The following is a 20,573-nucleotide window of genomic DNA, read 5'->3' as shown; positions in this document are numbered from 1 at the left end:
ATGTACACCAGAGCTATGGGGGCTCTTCCCAGTTCCCTTGGCCTGTACCTGGGCCCAGCACACTTCTGGAGCCTTCTCTTTGCCTTTCACAGACAGCCTTGGGAGCCAGACCAAGCAACTCCAGCGACCTACCCATGTCCTGGAGGGGACTCTCCTGGAGGTGAGGATGTCTTCCACGCATTTTCCATTGATGATGCCCCCCATCACCCCTCCAGAGATGAGCCTGGGTTCCCACAGTCTGGCCCCGAGATGCAAGGAGGCTCTCTGATGCTCATGTCTGTCCTGAGGGTAGTGGGGAATCATGTGTCAGGGGCAGACTCTCTGGTTCTGACTCAGAAATATGACGACTGGTGGAGAAGCACGTCAGGGTGACCCTAACAAGTGTGCTTTCTCTTCCCCAGCATTGGAGGGGATGGCATCTTGGACACTCACACCACACTGCCCAGTAAGTAGCAACACAGAGAAGCACCATCACTATGGCCATGACAACCCCTTGCTGAGGCCAGAATCTCCCCCTGAGCAAGAGTGGAGAAGGTTTTCTGCATGGAAGGGAGTCAGCCAGCCCCTAAAAGACCCAGACTCATCCCGCCCCCCAGGCCCCAAGGCTGCACTCCATCCCTCTCACCTGTGCTGTCTGCTTCACCCTCCTAAAAGACATTCTGAAGAAGTTCAACCCTCACATCCTTGGGTTCTCCACCGGTACCCTGGAGGAGACAGCAGGACTGAATGTGGCCATAGAAGGAGCCAGAGCTAGGTGAGTAGCCATGGATAAGGGAGGAAAGGGAGGGCAAAGCTAAGAGGTCAGGAGAATGGGAAGGAGGAGAGAAGGCTGGTGTCTAGGAGCCTGGCCCCAGATGGGCAATGGAACCCTTCTGCACGCCTGACCCCTCAAGTGGATTAGCTCCTGTGATCCTCACACCCTTCGGGGTGGGGACTAGCGTGGGGAAACTAAGGCTGACAAATTTCCCGAATGGCCCAGGGTTGTCAGAGGAGCCAGGATTAGGCCAGGCCACTGGGCTGTCACCATCTCACAGGGCAGCAGGAGCACTTGAGGGTGGCCTGGCCCTGTTCTGCTGACGCCAGCTGACCTCCCTTCTTTGGGGGGCGGGGGGTTGGCTCAGCACTAACATGCAGGGCACTGAGAACTGAGGGCACGGCCCCCCAGAAGGCCACCCATGCTCTCTCCACCTGCACCTCGGAACCTGGAGCCCTTGGCTCTATGAAAGCTGTCTTTGGACACTAGGGAATTAGAGCTCAGGGCCCCCCAAACAGCATGGCGGCTGTTTGTTTTCACTCTGATTTCTGTTGTTGACAACAACCCAGATAATTAAAGCTGGAATGCCTGACAGAGTTCATTGATTTTCTGCACAGAGTGTGCTGGGTATTTGCTTTGTCGAAGGATTGCTGCGCTCCAGTCACCAGGGAAACGACACTGCCTCACTCTGTTTACACAGAGCGTTCCTCTCAGACGTGGCAAGGAGGGCCCCACACTCGGCTGGAGTCTCCGAGCCACAGGAAGCCATGTCAGTTCCTCAACGTCATAAGCAGGAAGAACTTATTTTTCTTCACGGGGCTTCACGAGGCCATAAAATCAACATCGGATTACTGTTGTTGCTATGGCTGTTGTCGCCACCGTCCTCATTTTATTATGATTATACAGCCCAGGCTCGTTCACCAGGACCTGATTCCTCAGTCTGTTGACATTCGAGCCCCGCTCTTGCTTCACTTCTTACTGCCTTCTCTGTTTTCCTGCGGCTCGGAGCCTCCACCAGGAATCCGTGGCAGGGGAAGCAGCTGAGACGTGCAGTCTCCTTGTGAGCATCTCTGATACCCAGTGATAAGGGAAAGACTTGAGTAAGCAAGGCTGGAAAGTTGTTCTAGGACTCTCCTGCACTGTCATTTGGCACAGTGTTGGGTTCGGATGAGCGCATCTCAAGAAACGGATAAAGACCACAGCAGAGTAACTAGCATAATGAGACCTGGGGTCAGACCGTCTGTGTCCAGATCCCAGCTCCCAGACTTGGTAGCTGCGAGACCTTGGGCAAGTCACTTTCTGCCTCAGTCTTCATTTCCTCATCCATAAATTGGGATAAGAACTGCTCTGCTGTGGTATTTATCTTTTTTCTTGAGGCGCACGCATCCTTACCCCACACCGTACCAAACGACGAGGCAGATAAAGGAGAGTCCAAGACCAGCTTTCCGACCTTGCTTATTGAGGTCAACGGTTTACTCTCCTTTCCCTGATCACTTCTCAGCATTGTCCTAAGAATGAAATGAGATTAATAACCCATGGAAAATACTGAGTATAGTAAAGAATATGTAAGCCCCCAAAACGTTTGCCAGTATTAGGATATTTCATTTTGAAGTTTTATTCAACGTCTAACTTCCTTCCATCAACCAATAAGCAAGAAGGGGCTTGAGCCCCAAGGTAGTTCCTAAAAGATACAAAAGAATCAAAAGGTGAATTCCTTGCCTATACATAAGAGCTTGCTGTCTAGTTCAGGAGGCCAAACAAACAGGAAATAACTTGGAAAGACAGTGTTGCCTATGGCAACATTGCAGACTGACCTGACTTCCCACTTCCAAGCACCAAAGGGAATGTCGTGACTTGTGAGCTGCGCAGCCCACATGTAGGTGCAGACCCAGAGGGGACCCCAGGCCTCATCTAGTCCAATTTCCTCATTTAAAAGATGAAGAAACTGGACCCTAGCAGTGTGTGGGAACTTGGGCGAGCTCGCACAGCAAGTTAACAAAGCTGGAGGAGAAGCCAGGAAGGACCCGTAACCCCCAGGGCAGGGGCTCTTCACACCAGGACTAAGAAAGGAAACAAGCGGTGGAGAAAGGCGCTTGGAGAAAGGCTCCCGGGGGGGTGGGCGAGTCTGCTCTGAGCCTGCGGGGTGTAAAGAAGGGGGCTGGGAAGTGGGAGGAAGTGTGCACTCCTAACTTCCCTCATGCTCAAAAGGGCAGCCGGGTAAGATCTGAACAGGCTCTTGAGCCTGTTGGAAGGTTACGGACACTTATGTGGTTACCTTGAACCAGGCTTTCTTGCTAGCTTTCCGATATATTACATCAACAGCAACAATGTATGGGATAGGATCCTGGGTGTAGAAGTGAGAAATAGGGGGCAGTGTGACCGGCCATGTGCCCAGCTCATCGTGGTCAGGCAGACTTAAAATGCCCATCTTGCACCACTTACTGCTTTTATAACTTCTTTCACAGGAGCCTCCACTGGCTGTGTCCCTTTGCTGACCTAACTTTTCACACACTTAACCTGTTTTTAAAAACCAGCTTTATTGAAGTATTATTGCCATGCAGTGCACTGCACATTTTTAAAGTATGCGATTTGATAAGTGTGACGTATGTGCATAGCTGTGAAGCCATCACTGCCATCAAGATTATAAACACTCATCACACCTCAAGGTTTCCCTGTGCCCTCTGTAATCCATCTCTCCCTCCTGCCCCTTCCATCTCTACCGTATTCCTTGGGCCACTGTCTTGCTTTCTGTCACTAAAGATCAGTTTTCATTTTCTGGAATGTTATATGAATGGAATCCAACACTAGGTACTCCTGTCATCATTTTGAGATGCATCCACGTCGCGCCTATCCACAGTCCCCTCGTCTTTTTTTTTTTTTTTAATATTTTTTATTTATTTCTAGGAGAGAGAGAGAGACAACGTGAGCAGGGGAGGGTCAGAGAGAGAGGGAGAGGGAGACACAGACTCTGAAATAGGCTCCAGGCTCTGAGCTGGCAGTCAGCACAGAGCCCAACGTGGGGCTCGAACCCACGAACCGCGAGATCATGACCCAAGCGAAAGTCGGACGCCCAACTGACTAAGCCACCCAGGTGCCCTGACAGTCCCCTCGTCTTTATTGCTGGGTACTGTTCCATCCACACGCGCAGCTCTTACCCAGAGCGTTCATTTTCCTTATTCGTGGCAGACGTGGGGGCGGGGGGAGGAAGGGAGAAGCTAACCCTGTGCATATTTTTCTCTTGCCCCCCCCCCATTCCCCTTGCACTGGGAGAGGGAAAAAGCAAGGAGATGGGGGATGATGTCAAAGTCCAAAGTAACAACAGAGAAGAAAAAAGGATTAAAGGAATAGAAAGCAGGATTTAGAAGTGAAGGTTAAGGAGTCATGACGCCTAGAAAGGAGAAAGCAGAGGGATAATTTAAGGCTGTGGCTTTTTTCAAATATACAAGAGGTTATTTTTAAAACAGGCAGCCAAGTAAGAGCTGAAAAGGCTCAGCTTGCGGGGAAAGAGCCCAGTGCAATGTAAGGGACCGTCCCTATGGGAAAGGGATGATCAGATCCAGATCCCACCCCCGGGGCCAGGGAGGACCAGGCCTGCAGGAGGCGGTGGCTGGACACAGATTAGCCCCTGGCAGGGTCCAGATCCATGTGGCTCTGAGGTCTGGCGCACATCTTTGATTTGTACTAGGTTGAGATTTCTTGAGAATCAAAAGCCTTTGGATACACTCCGAAGGAGTCAAGTTTATATAACATTTCTCTTCTTGCAGCACCTGTCTCACCAGGCCAGAATCCCATGGCTTCAGCCTTTGCTTCTCAGCCCGCTCTAAGTTCCCTTCTCTTCCCCGTCTAGGGACATGCCCACCCAGGCCTGGGACCTGGTGAAGCGAATGAAAAACAACCCTGTGAGTACAGGACCCTGGGCCACCCTGCAAGGTGCTTAGTCTCCAGCTATCCAGGGTGGATGCAACGGCTCTAAAAGAGCCCCCTCTGCACCATTTCAGCCCCTGCTTGTCAAGCCACAAGAAGCAGGCCTTACCGCCAGGGTGTCTGCTCTGCTGCCCTTTCCTGACCCAGGCTCCAGCACCCCCACCCCTAAGGCCCACCACAGGAGGGAGCAGAACTGGCCTTGGCCTCTGGCAGTTTCCCACCTTACCCAAGAGTTGGCTTTGCAGAGCCCTATTATGTAAACCCCGGGTTCTAAAAATAGGCTTCTCATTCCGATCCTTCCTCCTTCCCGCTCACCCGGCCCCTCAGAAACTTCTCACGACACTTTTTTAAATGCTCTGTGTGTTTAGGTCTTGAATGCCAAGTTCAACGCCTGGCAGGACTCCTGTTACGGTGGTTCCTGAGCGGAAGGCAGGCTCCTCAAGGGCCTCCCCAGCCCCCACCCCACCTCCAGTCCCCGCCAGCCCCCTCTCCCAAGGGGCACCTCTGAGCTTTTGCTTCTAGTTGCGTCTTTTGCCCTTCACTTCTTTGAAGGCACTGAGATCACATTTCAGGGGTGTGTTAATACACTCTGCTTAGTGGTGCACTGCAGCTTGCTTAGGTTTCAGAGGAAAAATTGTCATCCTCTCCTGTGTGAGCAGGCAGGCGTGCATGCGCTCGCGCGCGCGCACACACACGTGCATACCCGGAGTCCACTCTCTGGAGCTCCTTGCCAGGAACCAAGGTGAAGGTCAGGGAGGCTCCAGTTGGCATCTTCTCTCCATCAGGGTACAAAGAGGGTGAAAGGCAGTGGTTGGGGGGGGAGGGTTGTTGTCTGGCCTGGTGAACACCACTTGCAAGTGCCCCACCCCCACAGCCAAGCCTAAACTGAGGGCTTCCTGTCTCCCCAGAAAATTGACCTAGAAAACGACTGGAAGCTGATCACACTCTTCATTGGGAGCAACGACATGTGTCATTACTGTGAGAACCAGGTAGGCCCCTGCCCATGGGGTTTTCATGGGTACCCCATGAAAGCCACATAGGCCCGCTCTCCCAGGCAGACCCTGGCCTTTCCCATGGCTGAATGGCCACTCAGGCCCCAGCATCATTGGTTCCCCAATTCCAGAAGTGTCTAGATGTACCCACTCTTTGGACACTATTCTCACACAAATATTGTTCTTGGGTATCCAGTGAGTAAGTGGCAAGCCTCCCCCTATACCTGCTTGGTGTCTCTACCTGTTTAAAAAAATTTTTTTTTACATGTGTGCATGCACATGCACACAGAGGGAAGCTGAAACAGTGTCGTAAACCAGGTTGGATAAAATGAAACCGGTCCAGTACGATGGCTTGTTGTCCCGAGGACCTCATGGGTGAACCAACCTCAGCCAGCCAGCCTGAGAATCCAGCCTGTTCCTGATGTTTCTATGGGGAAATATGTCCAGACTTATAGTCTCTGGGAAGCTGTAACTGTTGGAATAGAACTTATTCTAAGTTGGGAAGGTCCTGTATTTTATTTGGCCAGAAAAGAGCAGCTGCTATAGCTCAGACATCATAGTAGAATGTTTGAAGTCACAGGCAGGGGGAGAGAGCATTGATCATTCCTCATGGCTCAGAGAGACCAAACCACCAAAGGCTGAATGAGAGTTACCCTTCCCTACCGAGGGGTTTGTTCTGAGCCTCTTCCTCCCCTTCCTCTCCCTTACTGACAAGACTCTAGAGGAGGAAGAAACCCATCCCCAGGGGGTTAAATGCCATTGTATGCTGGATTCCACAGGGTCCAAGAAGCCAGGAGAGACTCCACAGCTGCCTATGGCCACTTGGTACAGGAAAATGCCTCTGCTGTCCCCAGAATACCTGCCCCTCTTGCAAAGCCAGATTTATAGGTCCTGAAAGCTTTTTGTGGAAAAGACCTAGAAGCCACCACCAGAATTCATGCCATGTTTTAGGAAGGGTCAGAGGAGGAAATCCTTGTGTCAAAAAGATAGAAGTTAAGGAGCATCAATGGGGCCAGCATGGGCCACAGAGCGGAGTGTGTAGTCATCACGGCACTGATGTGGCTCAGAAGCCTGAGGCTGGTGACAGCTGGGACTGGAGAAGTGGGGGAGGGGGGCAGCACTATCAGACTCTGCGTCTGGGTTTGAGATGCTGAGATCTGGGTGGGGTAGGGATTGTTCAGTATCCGGTAGGGGTCAAATGAAGACTTCGGCAAGAAGGGCTGGGCTTCTCAGCCTGCCTAGTACCATTATAGCCCCTCTGTACCACTCTGCCACCGTCCCTAGGCCCTCCTGTACTGGTCATCAGACCACGATCATCCTCTCACAGTAGAACCCAGGGGCTGACAAGAGCCCCCTTCTTTCTTCACAGGAGACCCACTCAGCTGGAGAGTACATTCGGCACATCCAACAGGCCCTGGACATCTTGTATGAGGAGGTAGGAAGGAGCAGCAGTATGTTTCTGGAGCTCATCTCCCACAAGCAGCCTATCTACTCCCTCACCAGGAAGCACCTCTGGGTGCATGTAGGCAAGCTGCGTTCAGGGAGGTACATGCGAGCAGAACCCAGCTGTGAGCAGACACGTGGAGGGAAAGGAAAGGGAGGGAGGCAGGTACAGAGCTCCTCTGCAAGGGAAATTCTAGCTGGATCAGACTGTACTGTTTGGTGTACCACTCGGCCGAATTCGTAGCCAGGCACTGTGACTTGAGGCAAGTGATTGCTGGCTCAGCTTCCCAAGCTATAAAGTGGGCCATTAAAGAAGACTGAGATAATACAAGTCACATCCCCACTTTGTTCCTCAGTTTCTTCATTGGTAAAATGGGGGAGGAGGAAGTTAAATTGTAGGTGACCCCCTAGGCTCCTTCCAGTAGTAACCAGTATCCCCCATAGCTGTGTGGGGACTAACAAAGCTCACCCCTCTGCTCCCTGCAGCTTCCTAGGGCTTTCATCAATGTGGTGGAGGTCATGGAGTTGGCCAGTCTGCACCAGGACCAAGGTGGGAAATGCAACCTGCTGCTGGCGGCTCAGTGAGTACACAGTCCCATGGCGAGGGCACCCGGGGAGGGTGGGACTCACAGATGCTGACAGATGGACCAGTGCAGGGAGAGCCAGAAGATCCTATCGGGAGGGCAGACATCGGCAATTAGCCAGGAGCGTGAAGTGTCATTCAGAAATACCTCTACATTATTGAATGCCTACTGTATGCAAGTCACTTGATTTCTCTGGACCCCAGTTTGCTTTTCTGTAAAGTGAGAGACACACACCAATGGTCCTTAAGGCCTCTAGCACCATCTGGGATTCCAAACCCCAGTGATTGCCCTGCGCTGCCTCTCAAATACGGAGCCATGGGCTTCCAAGACAAATGTACCTGGTCTACCATGTAGGAGCTGTGGGACCTTGCACCAATTAGATAACCTCTCTGGGCCTCCTACTCTCTACTTGTAATGTGAGGTCTAGAGGAAATGTGGGTCATGGGCTTGGTCCCTGTGGGGCAGGCTCTCAGTAAGTAGTAGCTTTTATAACGTCCTTAAAAGCCAGGTTTGAAGTGAAGGTATGTTGTCTAAGACATGAATTTGTTGGCGGCTAGAATTTATTAAAGCTCAGCTGTGACCCTGGCAGGAAGTTGCCATCTTCTGAGGCCAGAGGGTCACCCAGCCTTCCTATGAGGCTACCGTGGAAGAGGAGATTGTGCAGGGGGCCAAGGCATTCCAGCTGGGGTCACATGGATTTGTGGGGAACGTGGCTCACTGGTTCCCACTTCTCTTGGCAACAGGCCAGGGTGGAGCAGGCAGTAGCAGGGAGGTGTGAACGGCTCCTGCAGAATCTTCCAGTCTTACATGCTGCATTGTCAGTGTGTCTCCAGTTGGCTGACCCTCTCCCACTTCCCTGGAGGCTCCCCACGCTGGAGCTCCGAGGGCAAGTCCTAGGCTGCTGGGGGGGGGAGGGGTCCTCCCAGAACATGAAGAAGAAAGATAAGGTTATGATGGCAGCCTTTCCAAAACTCCAGGCCTTTCCTGGAAGAAGCCCAGCCCTAGGCAGGAGCAGCCAGGTGGCAAGGGGACCCAGATAGCAGGTACCAGCTCCCCCACCTTCTCATTAAAGAAGCACCCAGTACCCCTAGTGCCCAGTCTGTGACCTGGGTCCAGGAGTCACCCAAGGCCGCGTTGCAGGGGCACCTGTGTATTGCCATCTTGCCACGCAAGGAAATACAGGGTCCAGGCCTCCTTCCTCGGGGAGGAAGCCACCCAGGCACCTCTCCCCAGGACCCCTTCTCTCGCAGGAACAACTGCACTTGTCTCACACGTTCCCAGGAGAATTCCCTGGAGATGCAAGAACTGAAGAAAATGAATTGGAACTTCCAGGTGAACCTGCACCCCCTCCTTCTGTCCCTGCTGGGCACCCCCTCTGCTCCCGGGGACAGGCTGCTCCCTAAAGGCAGATCACAGCCCCTGAAACACTCCTCCGGGTGTAAAGAACGCCGGGTTGGTGAGGGAGAACTCTCAGAGGGGAAGCTGAGAGCATTTCTGCCTCCCCACCCCGGTGCCCAGAGTAGGCTCCATGCACCGGACACCGTCTCTCACCCGGAGGGAGGGAGGGAGGGGAGGCAAGCGTCCACCACCCTGTTGGGCTTTAGCCCCTGCTGCCCTCCACACCCAACTCCATGTGCACCTCTGCTCATGCTGTCCCTCTTGACATGCCCGCCTTGAGCCTTTCTTCCACGTCTCCATCTCATGCACAGGACAGGTCTTTTCACCTCTTCTAAGAAGCTTCCCCTGACTAAACATCCCCCGGTCTCTCCCCATATTGGCTTCAGTCTACCTTCTCTGAACCCATAGCTGGTTCTCATGGGTTTGTTGTGTGTGTTTGGTTGGTTTTTTTTTGTTTTTTTTTGTCTTTTTACATCCTGGCTCATTTTTCCAGATGGATTGTAAGCTTCTTGAAGAGAAGCCCATCTATCCCTTTTACAGGGACACTCATCCCCCAACTTGATAGGCATCTTGGGGAGCTAGTGTTCAAATGCTCCCCGCTTGAGCTGGATCTGGAGCCCCACATTCTAATGCAGCCCTTTGGCCCAAGCAGTCTGGTCAGAGGCTCAGACCCAGTCTCACAGAGACTTCAGAAGGGGCGGTGCCTGGCCCAGGTGCAGGCAGGATGGATGCCTGCAGGGACACTGGAGCATCCCCTGACGTCCCCTTTGGCTAGGGTGGGCTGGTGGCCCCCTCACAGCCGGAGCAAGGCAGCAGGACTAGAACCTGTCTGCCCAGTCCTACCAAGAGGGTTGAGGAACCTCTCTCCCATCCCCAGAGTGGCATCTCCAGGTTCTCATACTGGCACCAGTACCTGCAGCGTGAAGACTTCGCCGTGGTTGTGCAGCCTTTCTTCCAGAACACTCTTGTCCCCCTGAACAGCGTAAGCTGCGGGCCATTCTGGGAGGCTATTCTTAGGCCATATACTTCTTTCTGTACCTGAGCTTTCTGACCCTATGATTCCAGGAGGGCTCCTAGGGAATTGCTTTTTCTGTTTACCTTTTCTTTTGGTCTGATTGGAACTTTGATGTACTTGGAAGGAAAAGGAGAACATTGGCAGTGACCAAGCTTCCCAGGCATGGCCCTGCTATTCGCTAGATTGGGATAGGAAGCTTTCCATTCTGTTTGTTGGGTTTTTATTCTCCCCCCCCCCCCCCAACCAAACACAGNCCCCCCCCTCCCCACAACTATCAGGGCAGGGATGCCAAAGGAAAAGGGATGGAGCATGAGTGGCTATATTTCAGGTCTTTTAAAAAGTTCCAAAACTGGGGAGTTTGCCATCAGTATCTGAGCCAGTTGGTAGCAGAGTTAAAAAGTGCCCAGGGCGCCCGCAGGGGTGGGCAGTCGTACCTTTTTCCCAGGAAGGTAATCCCTTTGCCTTTGGTCACAGAGAGGGGGCGCTGACCTCACCTTCTTCTCCGAAGACTGTTTCCACTTCTCAGAACGTGGTCACGCAGAGATGGCCATCGCGCTCTGGAACAACATGGTGAGTGCTGTGTGTCTAGTGGGCCATGTGTCAAAGGGGGCAACTCAAGGGTGTTGACCACTGTCCGGAAGGAGCCCTTTTCTCCCCAAAGCTCAGCACGGCGGCACACCTTATTATTTGTCCTGACAGATCCCGTTATTTTGGCAATTTCCCAGTACTGTGGGGGGATAATTTTGTAATCAGATAAACAGGACGAAAATATCAGCTTCAGCCCCTTACTGTGTGACCTTGGGCAAATGATCTCTCTTTGGCCTTCTGGATCAACACATCTGTAAAAAACAATGAAATGGATGCAGATCTCAGAAAATTAAGGTAATGTGTGTGCGGCCCCCAACACAGCCATTAGCATTCAACAAATGCTAGCCCCCCCGAGTCCAAGCTCAACACATTCCTGATTATTTCCTCGAACATCAAAAAGAAAAGAGCCACCCAGCCTGTCTCTCCAGTCCTTTCTGATGGGGCTAATGGAGACCTTAGGAAATGAACCTATAGTCAAGGGGCCACAGGGACACCTGGCCCTGCCTCCGATGGCTGGCCACTCCTCTACAATCAGCTGTGTCGGCACAGAGCTGGCCCGGTAACCGCAATAGCCATATCCCGTTGCGCAGAGCAAATGAAATGCCTTTCCAATCCAGTGGCTTCTTTTGATCTTGGCTCAGCGGGTAACCCAATCCCCACCCCAACCTGTGTTCTCTCGTTTCTCTCGTGGTGACTAAACACATCCACACGCTCGCTTTTATTGCAGTTGGGCCTGGCTGTGGCTCTGCCAGCAAGCCCAGCACTGGCTTCCCCTGAGCCACCCCACCTCCTCTCCCCAGAGCAGCATGCCAGCACGTTCCCTTCTTGGCCTACTTAATCAGACTCAGCTTTCCTCTCCCTTTGCTTTCTGCTGTTGACACCCCCTGCTAAAGGTTTCGTCACACTCTGTCAGCCCAGGCCTGGGAATTACGGTCAAAACATCCTTGTGCCCCTCCCCCCCAACCTCCACAGTAATCTTTTTAATCAAAGTTTGCACAATATAATTCCTGAGAGCAGTTTTGAAGTCCAGTTGTCCTTCCCTGGCTGAGTCCCATGACCTCATTCCTTTTAAATCCCCTCCAGAGAGTAGGTATCTGTGCATGGTCCCATGTATCCCCCTGAGATCTCAGGGGAAGCCCCAGATTTTGTTTTAAGTGTTTATTTTTGAGAGTGCATGAGCAGGGGAGGGGAAAAGAAAGAATCCTAAGTGGGCTCCACACGGTCAGCCCAGAGCCTGACACAGGGCTCAATGTCACAAACCCTGAGATCATGACCTGAGCAGAAATCAAGAGTCAGATACTCAACCAACTGAGGAATCGAGGCACCCCTCAGGTGAGAGGCTTTTACACATAAAGGCAAGAGGGAAGGGATTAGATATGAAAATAAAAGGTGAATGCTACCGTGAAGCCACATTGGTAACACTACAGGACTCCGGGGCTCCCAGCCACCAGTGTCCTGGCCCTGTCCCTACTTCTACAAAAATAAAGCAAAACTAAAACTGAAATCATCTGAGAGTGTCTTATCCTAAATAATTTAGGGAACTAATTATAGAGTCCAGTGTTTTCATCCAAAACCATCTCAGATACAAAGCTATTGCATCATGCCAACTTTTCAGATCATCTTCTTACTGTTACCCCTAGTGGGACATATATTATAGGCCATTGGAACTAGAGAAGATCTTAACAGGTCATCTGGCCAGAATGCTCTAACTAGAATACAGGCAGATGAAGCGTTCTGCCCAGGTTCACACAGCCTGGTGGTGGCCAAGCAGAGATTAGACCCCGTCTAATCCCCTAGTGTCCCGGCCACAGCACCCCCCGGCCTCTCCCCTCCCAACCGGATCAGCACATATATAACCAGTGAATTCATGTCTCACAATGACAGTCCTATGACATAGTGTCTGCAGGCTTTGGCTGACACTCGCAAGGCACTCTGTGGCCACAAACACACTTTACGCTATTTCATCTTCTGCCCCTCCTCTCTCAAGATTACGTCTCCTTCTCCAGAGACCTTTGCAAAACCGACACCAGCAGCACAAGGCAGAATTTTCCTTTTTCTTCTTTCAAGTAGTTTTTCTTTTTTCTGATGCCTGCTCCCTCTTCACTAGAAATCTTGCTGTCCTCTAACATTTGCGTCTGCCCAGGTGCTGGGTGACCACGTGAGCCTAACCAGTGTCCCTGTCTCTCAGCTTACCACCGTTAGAACAGCACAGTGCAGCTCTGGCCGGAGGTTAGAATAATCTGGGGGATATTCACATTGGCAGCCAGTTTGGCACATCCACTAAGGCTGAGCATTTAGATTCCCCGTGACCCAGTGACCCCATTCCCATGTAGATCTCCAACAGAAAGGTACATGTGGGCTCACCTGAAAATTCACAGCAGCACCATTCATAAGCCCCAGGCAGGAAGCTCCCCCTGTGTCCACCAGTAGAATGTGGCACATTCATACAATGGAATACCTTACAGGGAATAAACAAGCTTCAATGACAGGCAACTATGTCTATACATTTCAAAAACACGCGAATTAATATACAGTCTTTGGAGGGGAGAGGGTAGTACTGGAGGAGGGTGGGAGGGGAGCTCTAGATGCTGGTTACATGGGTATATTTTGTCACGATTTACCAGCTGTTCACTTACTATCTGTTCTATTCCTCCGTGTATATTAGCTTCAGTAAAAATCGGACTTTAAAAAAACAACACAAACAAATTACTAGTGCCTGGGCCTCATCCCCAGAAGTTCTGGATTAGTCTGGGGTATCACCTATGGGTTATGTAGGTTTCAAAAGGTCCCACGTGATATTATTGTACAGGGTTTGCAAACCACTGCCTTCTATCTGTTTGCCACAGGGCAGCCACAGGAATCCGTGTAAGAGAAAATCTGACCAAACTTTGAAGGCCTGCCCCTCCCTGAAAGACAAAGTCCAGGCCCCTCGGCATAGCACACCAGGCCTTCTGAGACTTGGCTCCAATTAACTTCTCTAGCGGTCACTCCCACCACCCTCTGACTAGCAGTTGGGCAGTCTGGGAAGGAGTAGAGTTTCCTGCACCACCCGTGGTGCCTCTGTGTGTCTGCTCTTGCTCATTCCCTTAAATCTTGGACTGCTCTTCCAACCTTTTCCTAACTCATAGCCACCTCAACACAACTCAGGTGCCGGCTCCTAGAGGAAGCCCTCTCTGAATCCCTAGAACAGACTAGAAGCCCACTTAGCCCATTGCACCCTGCCCCAGCCCTATTATTTGCCACATCATTGCTATCTGTGGTATCTGACTTAGGAAAAGTAGGTTCTTAAAAAACAACTTCATTTACTATGGGCAAGCCCAGGCCTTCTCATCTGAGCTTCTCCACTCAGGGCTCGGTGACTCCACTCCACCCACCCATTCCCTCAACTGCTATTTATTGAGCATCACTATGTAGTGGGGACTAGTCCAGGTGCTGGGGAAGAGAACATCCTTGCACTCCTGGGCAAAGGACAGACAAAACCCAACAAATTAAGAATTTCTGACCACATTCAGGGCTCTAAAAAACAGGGGGAGCAGGTAGTGTGACAGAATAATGGGGGGGAGAGGAAAGCCTCACCCAAGAGTGACATGTGAACTGAGAACTGAATGTCAAGAGGCTGCCAGGCATGCAGAAGTCTAAAGCCAGAGTGTTCCAGGCAGAGGAAATAGGACCTGTGCGGGCCCGGAGTCAGGAATGAGTTTGAGGTGTCTGAGCAGCGTGAAGGCCAAGGTGACTGGAGGGACGTGAACAAGGTCAGAGAGGTGAGCAAGAGCAGGGCCAGGTCCTTGGATGGCTTCCAACAGGGGAGCCACGGGACCTGGTGTGTCCTCTGGGTTCCATGTTGCAGTGGACTAGAGGAAAGGAAGAGTTGAATTAGACCAGCAGGTGGTTGCTGGAGCCCAGGTGAGAGACGAAGGTACCTGGGCCAGGGTGATAACCATGGAGAAGGAACAAAACGGTCAGGTTTGGGATATGTTTTGGACTGGCTGATGGGGGAGGTAGAAAAAGAGCAAAGGTGGGTGGGTTGGCATGGGTAAAAATAGGTGATGGGGATCAAGAGGTGCACTTGCTGTGCTGAGTACCAGGTGTTGTAGGGAAGTGTTGAATCACTATATTATATACCTGAAACTAAAATTACACTGGAATTTAAACTTAAAAAGGAATAAAAGACTCCTCTGTTCAGGGTCAAGGAAATTGGGTGGATGGTTGAGGTGGTGGAGAGAAATAGGTTTGAGGGGGAAAAAATCAAAAATTCTCTTTTGGCCATGATAAATGTGAACTGTCTTCTAGAAATCCACTTGGAGGCATCAGGTAAGCAGGGATGAGCCATGGTCAGGAGTGGAGATTTAGAAAAAAAAATAAAGTGGGGCTATTTGAGACCAGGACTGACTGAGGCCTCCTAGAGAAGGGTAGTTGGGAAAGAGTGTGGATCAACACCCAAGCCCCTTGACCCTCATTCCAACTTCTGACTTCAGGGACAGAGGAGGAGGGGGTGGGAAGGGGAGTAAGGAGAAAAGAAGAGAGCCCTGTTCTGGGAGCCCACGCAGGTGAGTGTTTCGAGAGGGAAGCACCAACTTTGACAAATGCTGCTGAAAGTCAAGCAAGAAAACAAAAAAGGGAGTATTGGATCTGGTAAGCTGGAGCTTCAGTCAATTGACAAGAGCTTCAGTCAGTGATGGAGACTGAAGGCTGGCTAGTGTGGGCGTTAGAACGGGAGGTTGGGAAGTGCAGTTAGGGACTACAAATGAGTCTTCCTAGGGTCACAGGGAGGGGTAGCGAAGGTACCTTGCTGAAGGCTAGGAGGTAAATTGGGCACTGGTGATAAGGAGCCAGAAGGAAGGGACAAACAGATGCAGTCATCAGCCTCACATGATCATTACCTTCCTCTGTGCCAGTGGGTTCCTGGAATGTCAGGGAATCAGCCAACCTGACCTTGAGCATCTATACTGTCCCTCGATGATACTTCCATGACAATAAGCTTGTGCTTCCTCAGCTCTAAGGAAATAGAAACAATACATATGTAAACCACCTCCTGCTTGGGGAGCTTTCATTTCATCTTCTCACTGATGTTCACATCCACCAAATGTGGGTGATCGGGATGGGGTTTAGTGCCCCACCCCTGACCTCAGGACAGCTCAGGGGCCTGCCTAGCACAGCACAGCAGCAGAGCCAGACCCTGGATGATGCACCCAGGGTGTTGTCCCAGTCACTGTGGTGAGTCTCAGGACCAGAGCAGCTCTTCCTTCTCGTCCAAAGGAACAGGTGTAAAACAGCAGAAAGTGAGATCACGGGCCAGGTGTGGTTGTTAGCTGGCATCATGTGCTTTCACTTCCCTCACAGGCAGTACCTGAGGGGCTCAGGACCCAGCAGGGAAGCAGATTCTAAAGGTAGAGTCTACATGGTCAGGATGTGTTAATTGGTGGAAGTGCCAGGGGCCACTCTCCTCAGCACTGACCACCTTGGAGGGCAGCTACTGGCTAACGATACTGGGAAGGGGCATAGAGCAACTTCCAGCTCATTCTCAGAGGGTCCCAGGATTCACAGTGTTAAGCAGAACCTCTCTGAACAATCGCTCCAGGGATGGTCCAGGTAAACCTCTGCCTCTGTGTGAAAAACATACAGCATAGCTCAAGTGAGAAACTGCCATTTCTTAAGGTTGACAAGCCGAGTATAGTAACGACGTCATGGTAACCGGTAGGTTTTCAAAGTTTTTCTGAAACTGACTAGCCCCACACACTTCAACAGGTTGGTAAATACAATGATTAGCATTTTATAAAACTAAGAATGCAGAGGGTCTGTGATCACAGCCACTCACAAGGGAAGTAGGAGCTGGTGTGTGTGGGCCAGGCCTTTCCACAGACTTGCCGTGGCAGGATGGATCAGTCCCTCCCGGGCTCCAGTGTCCTCCTTGGTAAATCCAGGGCACAGGCTCAGGGGTCCTGCCCTGCCTGATGGACTCTGATGTGCCCCTTCTGAGTCAGAAGTCAGATCCAGCTCTGGCCCAGGGCAGCTGAGATCAGATGTGGATCTTGTGTTTACTGCTGGCGTGAACCCACCCTTGCAGAGGGAGGGAATCAGGTGTGAGATACTCTGCTTCAGAGGAAATCACAGTTCCCTTTCTCTCTCTCCAGCTGGAGCCAGTGGGCCGTAAGACAACCTCCAACAACTTCACCCACAGCCGAACCAAACTCAAATGCCCCTCTCCTGTGAGTAATGGCCCAATGTCCAGCCTGTTCCATCCAGCATGAAACAGATGTCTAGGGGGCAGGGGCCCCTGAGACCTAGAGGCCAAAAGGAGTTCCCTGGGAGGTTTATCAGTGAACTGCCACCATTCTCCATTCTCACCTCTTCTTCTTGTCCCTGAAACTTCACAGCTCCTTGGGGTGTGGGGGAAAGCAGCAGGTCCGATGGAACAGGTGCTCTGGGGAAGCAGTTGAATGGGCACCGGTGGGGGAGGAGGTGTTGTGCAGAAAGAAACAAGACACCGTGTCTGCTCTGGATCCTGCACTCCTTTTCCTCCCGTCCCAGCACATCCTTTCTTCCCTTACTGCCCTCAGCTGGAATGAGCTCCTATCTAACATGCTCCCCAGCTCTCCCCTCCCTTCCCTGTCCACGCTCTACCAGCCGCCAGGCACTACACAACCTACCTGGAAAGTCACTCTAGTTTGTCAAGGCTGCTTGAAACCCTTCCCTGGTCCCACCGGAGCATCCAGAGGGGAGGCCCAGCTTCCTCTATTGCCTTAGACACACACTGTTCCTGGAGAAAAAATCAGCTTCCCAGCTGAGCCCCACAATTGCCACGTCTGTGCTTTCACTCTGTTCCTCGCAGAGGCTCATCCCCATCTCTGCCTGCAGGAGAAAGTCACGTCCTTTAAGGCTCAGGTGCCGCCTCCCCTGGGCTACTGTTGTCCCCTCACCCGACTGCTGCTGCCTCCGACACACACCCGTGTTCATCTCTTTTCTGTTTACACTTCTCAAAAGACCAGGACTGAGGCTCCTTTGTGGTGTGATCACCTCTGAACCTCTTGGCCAAGACAGTGAGAGCGGTCACACTCGGCACTCTCTCAGCTCCTACCCAGGGTGCCATGCTTGTCTGCACAGAGGAAGGAGAGAATCCAGGGAGGCAGGTCCAAATACCCACTTCTCTCGGCTCTTCTCACGCTTGGTTCTCAAACCTACCACAAAACCAGCTGTTCTTCCACACTGACCATCGTCCCTGCTCCCGGGCACTCCCAGGATGGGGGGATAGAGAGAGCTGCCCAGTGGTGGCCTTGAGGAAATAGAGGTGGGGGCTCTGAAGCCCCAGGACTCCCTTCCTCTGGTCGCCTATCAGTTCCCAATCTCAGTATTGGGTTGACCATGAAAGGAGATACTGGTGAGAAACTAAAAGGACGTTATGGCTGAGTATTGACCACTTTGAATACCCATCCTCGTTCAGGAGGTTTGGGGGACAGTGTAGACGAAGGATGAGCAGTGAAAATGTGCAAGGTTATTGCACCGTTGCCCCCAGGATAGACTCAGCAAGCCCAGGGTGGGCGGGCGGATGGTTTACAGAGGCCTATAACCTCTGACCCTCTCCTCCTCCACAGGAGAGCCCTTACCTCCACACCCTGAGGAACAGTCAGCTACTCCAAGACCAGTCTGAAGCAGGCCCCATTGTGCTCTCCTGGGCTGTGCCAGTGGCGGCAGGAGGTGGCCTTGCACTTGGTGTTGGTGCAGTGATGGCGTGGAGAGCCATAAGGGGTCGGCGGCGGGAAAATCCTCCAATGAATCTCAACACTATGAGCTTCTAGGCCTCCAGCCATGCGCAGGCATTCGTCCCAAATTCCCCAGCCACACTCCTCACCAGCCGTCTACCTCAGCCACCTTGGCCACCAGAGAGAGCATTTGCTTCGACACCTGATGACATCGGAAGCCAAAGGGACAGTCACGACTCCTTAGGGCCTGGGGCCTATGCTTCTGGAATTACCAAATTTAAATAAAGGCCAAAGTCATTCTATTCTTGGGTTAGTCTGCCTGGAGCTCTCGCTTTCCATCTGTTGTGCGACGCAGGTGTGGGAGCTGGAGCCTTCCAGGTCCTGTCTCAGGCAGAGCTGCCCAAGTGATGGCCAACCGGAGCCCAGCCTGGCACCTGATGAACGTATCCCTGTTACCACACACCCCCCCCTAGGTAAAAGGTGGGAGAAATGCTTGCCACCAGATGGTGGCTAGAGTAGTGCAGCTGGATCATCACCATTCAATATCATCCAACACATAGCTTTTCTACACTTGTTTTGTATCCAGGACAATGTAGAGCACAGTGGGGCTTCCAAGGCTGTGAGTGTCACAAACCCTTCAAAAGATAAACTCCTTCGGGGCGCCTGGATGGCTCAGTCAGTTAAGCATCCGACTTCGGCTCAGGTCATGATCTCACAGTCCGTGGGTTCGAGCCCCACATTGGGCTCTGTGCTGAGAGCTCAGACCCTGGAGCCTGTTTCAGATTCTGTGTCTCCCTCTCTCTCTACCCCTCCCCTGCTCATGCTCTGCCTGTCTCTGTCTCAAAAATAAATAAATATTAAAAAATTATTTTTAAAAAAAGATAAATTCCTTCAAAAAAGCAAAAAGCTCATGACAAGATACAATTTTGTTCCTGGGCATTGCTAGGTAAAGATGTCTCATCACTCTGAGAATAAGAGGAGTTGCCTAGGGAAAGTTATCTACCTTCACCTGATTTTCTCAAAGTGCTAACTTTTGGAAAGAATTCCTCTTTTTACATTACCAGATTTTGGAGAGAGTGCTAGAGAGAGGCCGATAATACAGGCTGCGTTCCTTGAGCCCCTGAGCTGGATGTCTTACACAGATTCTCTTTTATTTTGCTCAAAATCCCAGGGAGGAAGGGATGAAAAATAGAGGTGGTAGTTGCACAACATTGTGGATGCACTAAATGCCACCGAACTGTTCACTTTAAAATGGCAAATTGTAGGTCGTGTGAATTTCACCGCAGTAAAAGAAAAAAAGAGAATCCATGATCGTCTGCATTACAAGTACCTCTCTGATCCCAAAGCTTGGGATGACCAAGAATGGGAGTTAGAATCCCTAGGCATACCGTTTAAATGGGTGGCCTTCAGAGCAAACCCAACAGCAGCCTGAGCCCCAGTTTCTCAGACATTTCATCTGTAAAACTAGAGTACTCATTTTGCCTGCTTCACAGCACTGCTGGTGGGGAAGAAAACATAAAATGCTCTATGACTCTAAAATACTACACACATAAAAGGGGATTGTCTTCTCGTCTGTGAAGAGTTGAGACAGGGTCCAGATGGTCAGGGAAGTGGAGAGGTCCAGGGACGGTTTTGGGAATTGGGCAGTAAGGTACCAACAAAAACTGCCTAACTTCCATTCATGAAGGTCCACCATCTTATCTCTTTGACAAAACAGAGTGAAGTCCCCTGAGAACCTAGATCCAGGCCCAGTGTTCATCTGGTCTCCAATTTCTGTTTCTGTACTATGAGAACAGCATACCTGCCTCCCCCCCAGTTCTTCCTATGGCCCAGAAAACGTGGTGGCTGAACCATACATTTCCTAAAGACCCACCACATTCCAGCTCGTGCTCCTGGCTTACCACAAATAAGAGCACAGATAGCCCATTAACTCTAAGAGTCCAGCACCACCATGTCCCTTTTTCCTTCTTTCTCAAGTTTTCATTCCTCCCGTAGCTCTCATCTCAAAGGATCATGGAACCCATAAGCACAAGTCTGTCCTCAACTGGGTTGGACTTTATACCACCCGAGTAATCCAGGAGCTCCCAGTATGAAAAATCAACCAAAACAAAAGTAGTCCCAGGCTGATGCCCAAGGAAACACTTGGCAGAAACAGAGACACAAGCTTGAGCCAGGCCT

The 20,573-nt window shown here is 51.4% G+C and overlaps 1 protein-coding gene and 1 long non-coding RNA gene across 9 annotated transcripts in view; one reads left to right on the top strand and one right to left on the bottom strand.

Annotated features, from left to right (window-relative positions):
* PLB1 (phospholipase B1) overlaps window positions 1-18,708 on the top strand; it is a 123,896-nt gene extending 105,188 nt beyond the window's left edge. Inside the window, exons 47-58 of the mRNA XM_077774045.1 lie at window positions 93-160; window positions 402-445; window positions 655-754; window positions 4,602-4,653; window positions 5,587-5,667; window positions 7,040-7,105; window positions 7,600-7,694; window positions 8,948-9,029; window positions 9,973-10,077; window positions 10,585-10,680; window positions 16,830-16,904; window positions 18,288-18,708. Coding sequence (XP_077630171.1) covers window positions 93-160; window positions 402-445; window positions 655-754; window positions 4,602-4,653; window positions 5,587-5,667; window positions 7,040-7,105; window positions 7,600-7,694; window positions 8,948-9,029; window positions 9,973-10,077; window positions 10,585-10,680; window positions 16,830-16,904; window positions 18,288-18,491 — 1,068 coding nt within the window. The 3' untranslated portion in view covers window positions 18,492-18,708. The remainder of the gene's footprint in view (window positions 1-92; window positions 161-401; window positions 446-654; window positions 755-4,601; window positions 4,654-5,586; window positions 5,668-7,039; window positions 7,106-7,599; window positions 7,695-8,947; window positions 9,030-9,972; window positions 10,078-10,584; window positions 10,681-16,829; window positions 16,905-18,287) is intronic.
* Window positions 8,240-20,573, bottom strand: part of LOC144239866 (uncharacterized) — a 36,461-nt gene continuing 24,127 nt past the window's right edge. For 3 of the 8 annotated variants that reach the window (XR_013337506.1, XR_013337507.1, XR_013337510.1), the window contains 8 exons: window positions 17,346-17,547; window positions 17,044-17,119; window positions 15,579-15,693; window positions 13,063-13,156; window positions 10,790-10,949; window positions 10,545-10,667; window positions 10,009-10,226; window positions 8,240-9,002 (listed from right to left, as the gene is read on the bottom strand). This is a non-coding gene — a long non-coding RNA (uncharacterized LOC144239866). The remainder of the gene's footprint in view (window positions 9,003-10,008; window positions 10,227-10,544; window positions 10,668-10,789; window positions 10,950-13,062; window positions 13,157-15,578; window positions 15,694-17,043; window positions 17,120-17,345; window positions 17,548-20,573) is intronic. The other 5 variants (XR_013337508.1, XR_013337509.1, XR_013337511.1 and 2 more) reach the window with 5 other exon arrangements.

This window comes from Crocuta crocuta, unplaced genomic scaffold, assembly GCF_008692635.1.
Source record: "Crocuta crocuta isolate KB4526 unplaced genomic scaffold, BGI_CrCroc_1.0 scaffold246, whole genome shotgun sequence".
NCBI lineage: Eukaryota > Metazoa > Chordata > Mammalia > Carnivora > Hyaenidae > Crocuta > Crocuta crocuta.
Note: the sequence above shows the minus strand (reverse complement) of the source record. Positions and strands in the feature narration are given on the sequence as shown.